Source organism: Rhinopithecus bieti, unplaced genomic scaffold, assembly GCF_001698545.2.
Source record: "Rhinopithecus bieti isolate Rb0 unplaced genomic scaffold, ASM169854v2 scaffold_29855, whole genome shotgun sequence".
Lineage (NCBI taxonomy): Eukaryota > Metazoa > Chordata > Mammalia > Primates > Cercopithecidae > Rhinopithecus > Rhinopithecus bieti.
Genome location: NW_016813109.1, coordinates 918,215 through 925,711, shown reverse-complemented (window position 1 = coordinate 925,711; position 7,497 = coordinate 918,215). Strand labels below are relative to the sequence as shown.

General features: G+C 36.0%; 1 protein-coding gene across 2 annotated transcripts in view; it reads right to left on the bottom strand.

Annotated features, from left to right (window-relative positions):
• Positions 1-7,497, bottom strand: part of ADAM32 (ADAM metallopeptidase domain 32) — a 139,426-nt gene that overhangs the window by 79,527 nt on the left and 52,402 nt on the right. For both annotated transcript variants that reach the window (XM_017847670.1, XM_017847671.1), the window contains exons 8-9: positions 5,523-5,594; positions 5,158-5,324 (exon numbers count right to left, since the gene is read on the bottom strand). In XM_017847670.1, the coding sequence (XP_017703159.1) occupies positions 5,158-5,324; positions 5,523-5,594 (239 nt within the window). The remainder of the gene's footprint in view (positions 1-5,157; positions 5,325-5,522; positions 5,595-7,497) is intronic.

Genomic DNA, 7,497 nt, shown 5'->3' with positions numbered 1-7,497 from the left:
GATCGCGCAGACTGCTGTGTTAGCAGTGAGGGAGGCTTCGTGGGCGTGGGACCCTCCCGGCCAGGTGTGGGATATATTCTCCTGGTGTGCCTGTATGCTTACAGCGCAGTATTGGGGTGGGAGTTACCCGATTTTCCAGGTGTTGTGTGTCTCAGTTCCCCTGGCTAGGAAAACGTGGATCCAACTTTTTAATGCCTTTATTGTTCTCATCACATGTGGCTATGTTTACCAAAGGTTTGGCTCCAATATTCTGATAAAAAATACTGTTGAGTGACAGTGACAAATCGTTTTAATGTATAGATTAAAATGTGTTGCTCCCATGTAGTAAAGTTCAACAGTTTCCAATAGGAGTGCTTTATTGTTTCACACCTAAACATTATTATTTCAGCTTTGAGTAAGGGGCCATTTAAACTGTCATATTAATAATAGCACTATTCTCAGAGCTTTACATCAACTAATCCATTTAATACTCAAAACAAACTAGTGAATATTATTTTTGTCCCTATTGAGCAAATCAAATGTCAGATGGGAAGTATAAGTAACTCCTTCAAGGTAGCATAATTAATACATCCTACTGAAGAATCTGAACTTAGGCAGTCTGAATCCGAGCCATATTCTCAACCACTAAAGTATAGAAGCTCCAAGTATTCACTGCCTTATTTAGAGCCCCCACCAAACAAACCAGGATATGGGTAAAGAAGCTTAAGAAGCTTGGTATTCAATTTTCAATTTGAAATGCCCTTTCTGTCTCAACTGCACTTCACTTCACAATCACACTGCCTCTCCACTACCTTTATTCTGTCTCTCTGAGATTGTTTATATCTAACCCTTCCAGCATTTGTTTCCAAGTATTTGTTCCTAATGCCCAACATTGGTTTTATGTTCCAACGTCTAAGTATTGTTTACACTCTTTCTCCCTCCCACAGATACTTTAATAAGCCCTTTTTTTATAACTCAGACTTCCCCTAAAATTCTATGCATACTCCTGACAAACTCAGTAATATATTTTTTAATTCATACTGACATGTTTTGACGTGCCCATTCCACATCAAATCAGTTGTCAAGCTCTACTACCTTGCTTTGTCAGTGTTTGTTTCCTTTCCCTCCTCCTTCAAAGGTTCAGCTCCAGTTCTAACTATGAATTCCATACTCTATAAAAGGTAATAATATTAATCCTAAAGAAAAATCTAGCAGACTAAAATTTGGGGGTGGGAGAGACCTTCTACACTATACAGGAAACCCAAAAGAAAGAAGAAAAGATTAACAGATTTGACCATATGAAATGTAGAAGTTTTCATGTAGTGTTGGGAACTGAAAGCCTAAGGGTCATGACCAACTTAGCATTCCCCTGGAGGCTATATGATTAAACAGCAAACTGTTCATCATGAATGCAGAATGTGGGCAAACTCACATCTGTGCCTGCCAGCAGAAGGTATACTGAGGGCAGTCACTCCCTGGCACCATGCTCCTTGAGGTTATCTACTGGAATATCTGGAGCCTACTGTTCAAAGAATGCAGTCATGCAGGCCTGCACTAAGTCAAGCAGCTGACCACAACCACCCCCTTCTCCCTATCTCCTTTACTCAATAAATACGAAGGGCTCTAGAAGCTCAGGACCCCCGTTCACTAGAAGCAAGGAGTCCCCTGGCCCCTTCTTGCAAATATACTCTTTTGTCTTTATCTTTATTCCTGCACTCATCCTCCTTTGTTCAGTCCAGCAAGGTCTGCTGAAATGTAGCAGAGAATAAAAGTTTATAGAAAATCATAGATATGGAAAAGTATTTGTCATACAGATAAACAATAGTTAGTATCTAAGCATTCAAAAACCCTTACAGGCATCCAAATTGGTAAAGAGGAAGTCAAATTGTCACTGTTTGCTGATGATATGATCATTTACCTTGAAAATTCTAAAGACTCCTCCAGAAAGCTCCTAGATCTAATAAAAGAATTCAGCAAAGTTTCCAGACACAAGATTAATGTACACAAATCAGTAGTTCTTCTATACACCAACAGTGATCAAGCAGATAATCAAATCAAGAACTCAACCCCTTTCACAATAGCTGCAAAGAAAAATAAAATGCTTAGGAATATACTTAACCAAGGAGTAGAAAGATCTCCACAAGGAAAACTACAAAACACTGCTGAAAGAAATCATAGATGACACAAACAAATGGAAACACATCCCATGCTCATGGATGGGTAGAATCAGTATTGTGAAAATGATCATATCGCCAAAAGCAATCTATAAATTCAATTCAAACCCATCAAAATACCACCATCATTCCTCACAGAATTAGAAAAAAACAATTCTAAAATTCATATGGAACCTATAAAGAGCCAACATAACCAAAGCAAAACTAAGCAAAAGAACAAATCTGGAGTCATCACACTAACTGATTTCAAACCATACTATAAGGCCATAGTCNACAAGGAAAACTACAAAACACTGCTGAAAGAAATCATAGATGACACAAACAAATGGAAACACATCCCATGCTCATGGATGGGTAGAATCAGTATTGTGAAAATGATCATATCGCCAAAAGCAATCTATAAATTCAATTCAAACCCATCAAAATACCACCATCATTCCTCACAGAATTAGAAAAAAACAATTCTAAAATTCATATGGAACCTATAAAGAGCCAACATAACCAAAGCAAAACTAAGCAAAAAGAACAAATCTGGAGTCATCACACTAACTGATTTCAAACCATACTATAAGGCCATAGTCACCAAAATAGCATGGTACTGGTATAAAAATAGGCACATAGATCAATGGAACAGAATAGAGAACCCAGAAATAAACCCAAATACTTACAGCCAACTGATCTTCAACAAAGCAAACAAAAACATAAAGTGGGGAGAAGACACCCTATTCAACAAATGGTGCTGGAATAATTGGCTAGCCACATGCAGGAGAATGAAACTGGATCCTCATCTCTCACCTTATACAAAAATCAACTCAAGATGGATTAAGGACTTAAACCTAAGACCCAAAACTAAAAATTCTAGAAGATAACATTGGAAAACCCCTTCTAGACATTGGCTTAGGCAAGAATTTCATGACAAAGAATCCAAAAGCAAACAAAATAAAAACAAAGATAAATAGTTGGGACTTAATTAAACTAAAGAGCTTTTGCACAGCAAAAGGAATAGTCAGAAGAGTAAACAGAAAACCCACAGAGTGGGAGAAAATCTTCCCAATTTATACATCTGACAAAGGACCAATATCCAGAACCTACAATGAACTCAAACAAATCAGTAAGACAAAAACAAACAATCCCATCAAAAAGTGGGCTAAGGACATAAATAGACAATTCTCAAAAGAAGATATGCAAATGGCCAACAAACTTATGAAAAAAATGCTCAACATCTCTAATGACCAGGGAAATGCAAATTAAAATCATAATGCAAAACCACCTTACTCCTGCAATAAAGGTCATAATCAAAAAATCAAAAAAACAGTGGATGTTGGTGTGGATGCAGTGATCAGGGAACATTTCTACACTGCTGATAGGAATATAAACTAGTATAGCCACTATGGAAAACGGTGTGAAGATTCCTTAAAGATCTAAAAGTAGAACTACCATTTGATCCAGCAATCCCACTACTAGGTATCTACCCAGAGAAAAAGAAGTCATTTTTTGAAAAAGATACTTATACATGCATGTTTATAGCAGCACAATTCACAACTGCAAAATCATGGAACCAACCCAAATGCCCATCAATTAACGAGCGGATAAAGAAACTGCAGCATTATATATATATTCATATATATATATATGAATACTACTCAGCCATAAAAAGGAATGAATTAACAGCATTTGTAGCGACCTGGATGAGATTGGAGACTATTATTCTAAGTGAAGTAACTCAGGAATGGAAAACCAAACATCGTATGTTCTCCCCAAAATGTGGGAGCTACGCTATGAGGCAAAGGCATAAGAATGATACAGGTGGCGGGGGCCAGCTACTCGGAAGGCTGAGGCAGGAGAATGGCGTGAACTCAGGAGGCGGAGCTTGCAGTGAGCCGAGATCACACCACTGCACTCCAGCCTAGGCGACAGAGCGAGACTCCATCTCCAAAATAAAAAAAAGGAATGATACAATGGACTGTGGGGACTTGGGGGAAAGAGTGCGAGGTGGGGCAAGGGATAAAAGACTACAAATATGGTGCAGTGTATACAGTGTATACTCTCAGGTGATGGGTGCACCAACATCTCACAAATCACCACTAAATAACTTACTCGTGTAACCAAATATCACCTGTACCCCAATAACTTATGGGGAAAAATATAAATATTAAAGATAATGAAATTATTTTTTAAAGCCCTTACAAATTATAGGGAAGTAGTCGAATGACAAGAAAAGGCAATTACAGAAGGACAGATACAAATGATCGACAAGCATTTGAAAAGATGCTCAAATCCACCAGTCATCAGAAAAGAAGCAAATCAAAACGACGACAATGACCTTAAGTTACATCCATCAGACAACCAAAAGTTAAAAGAGGAATAACGTTTATGGCTGGCCGAGATGTGAGGGAAAGATTAGTCTCACACAAGCGAAAGAAAATACTGACATACCAAACTTAAATACATATATAGACATGTATAGTTTTATTGAAAGACACTTGCTGGTTACTGCTAATAAATTTAATATGAATACAATTATAAATATATAGCTATAATTTATAATTAGAAAACTAACATTTTAAAATTACTCAGAAAATTCATTAGGATAAAACTTTTGTAACTACATTTACCAAGCCTTTGGTCAAAGCTCATATAAGAATATAAACCTCTCAAGATAAATCCCATCTCTTTAAGTAGTGGTTAAGCATTTTGGCTCTAGAGATACAAACTGTAGGTTCAAACCTTAGGAGTACCACCAGATCCAAGAGTTTTGAGATGGCTTAACCTCTTGAAACTCTCAGTGTCTTCATTTATAAAAGTTTTATTAGCATAGAAATAAATGTTAGTAATGTCTTTTTATTGCCTGAAAACTGGAAATTGAGCATAAAGCCTGAATAAAGCACATACTAAATAATCAAAGCATGGATATTCAGAAATGAATAATAATTCCTTACATTAAGCCACATAATTATCACAAATCTTTGTTTTCTTTCTAGGAATAATGAAACATTATTCTTACATTAGTAGATATGCAATATCATGAGGCCTTAGGTTAAGATAAGATTGTTTCCATTCTAAAAATCTTTGCAATAATTCATCTGCCTCACCAACTGTAGAAATCTTATTTTCATGTGACCAAACCTCCAATGACGACAGCACAATAGTAACTTTAAATTGGGTAAACATCTAAAAACAGAAGAGATAAATACATGCATAATTACTATTTATGTTATCTTATAAAAACCCAGAAATTAATTCAATGTTTTTACAATCCCACACTCAGTTTATATGGATGGGGTAATTATCCAGGAATACCATATCAAGTTTAGGCAAATTATCATTTCAAAACAAAAATTATTTTAATATGAAAAGAAAAATACTTACTGAATTTGCAAGGCCAACAATTTCAATGACTTTATTTGTCACTATCATGCTATCAGAGCCCCAGTAATCATACTGAAAAACAGAATTAATTTTATACTTAAGTACAATTTATTATATAGTATTTTTAAGATTCATTTCCATCTACTGTCAGAGGTATGAGGCTGCTTTGGGGTTCAACAGTTCAAAACAAAACATTAATAAGTGAAAAATGAATATAAACTGGATCCCTCACGCATTGCTGGTGGGAATGTAAAACGGTACAGCCACTCTGGAAAATAGTTTGGTAACTTCAACTTCTTTGAAATCAAAACAAAGAATGGATTTACTATATGGCTCAGCAATCTCACTTCTGAGCATTTATCTCAAAAAACTGATGCTCACACAAATACTTGTACATGAATGTCCATAACAGCTTTATTCATAATAGCTAAAAACTAGAAACAACTCATATGTCCTTCAATGGTTAAATGGTTAAATAAACTGTGGTACATTCCTACCATAAACTCAGCAATAAAAAGAAACAAATGTTGATATATGGAACTGCCTGGATAAACCTCAAGAAAATTACGCTCAGCATGAAAACATAATCTCAAAGGGATACAGACTGCTTGATAACTTTATGCAATATGTGTGAAATCACAAAGAAGGAGAATGGCTTAGTGGACACCAAGGGCTCAGAAGCGGGCAGGGGATTGGTGTGGCTCTAATGGGATCACATAGGAGACTCCTGTGGTGATGGTACTGTTGAGTATCTCGATTGTGGCAATGGTTATGGAAGGCTACCTATGTAATACCATTGCATAAAACTGTACACACATGCACACACACAAATGAGTGTGTGTATGTATACATACATATACGTCGCTCTTGAAATCTGAAAAACTGGATTGCAACTACATCAAACTGTACATATCCATAGACAAACTCTCTACAGTACATCACCTTGGATGTTCCACAGGAGCCTCAAATTATCCCAAAGTAAACTCATATCCAAAACTAAAATAAATATATTCAAAATTAAACTCATCATCTTCCTTCAAAAATCTGTTCCCACTTATATTTTCACTACTTTAGTGAATGGTATTATTATCTAACACATCCTACATTTATTACACTATGTGCTCCATGAGGGCAGAAATTGTTCTGTTTTATTCACTGCTATATTCCCAATGGCTAGAACAGCAACTGTTATCTAGATGATGCTCAGTAAATTTGCTAAGTAAATGAATAAATCAATCAAATCAAGTTTTTCTAGTTCAACCCAATCAGTAACTTTTAAAGTTGTTCCTTTATTTTTATTCTTGATGCCACTAATTTATAAGTTTTCACCCTGATTATTAAAATAATCTCTTAAATGATTCCTCCCTCCCCAATTTTCCCACCAGCAATCTGGTCCCTATACTATTACCAAAATGATTACTCTAAGGTACAATAGAAATATGTCACTCCCCTATTTAAAATATTTCAATGACACTTTCCCTCCTTACTGACCTCAGTACTTCCCTTTGTGGGCCCTGAATGATGGAGAGTGCCCCCACCATTGGAAACTGAGTATGTACTATGTACAATTAAACAGACTGTCTTTTCAATAGCAACCATCTCCTGATCTGTTGGCTTCAATATGCCTGAGTAATAATAAAACCTACATTTTAAAACACCCACTTGGATGTTCTTATAGTATAACAACTTACAGTTGTGTTTCCATGTCTGTCTCCATTATTAAACTGTGTATATACAGAACCATATGCTTTCTACAATCATGGCAATGAATTCACTATGCCATAATTATAGATTTACAAATTATAAAGTCACTGAAGGAACTATGAATACTATGATTGTTTGTTTGTTTGTTTGTTTGATTGATTGATTGTTTGTTTGTTTTTTGAGATGGAGTCTTCCTCTGTCACCCAGGCTGGAGAGCAGTGATGCGATCTCGGCTCACTGCAACCTCCACCTCCCTTGTTCAAGCAGTTCT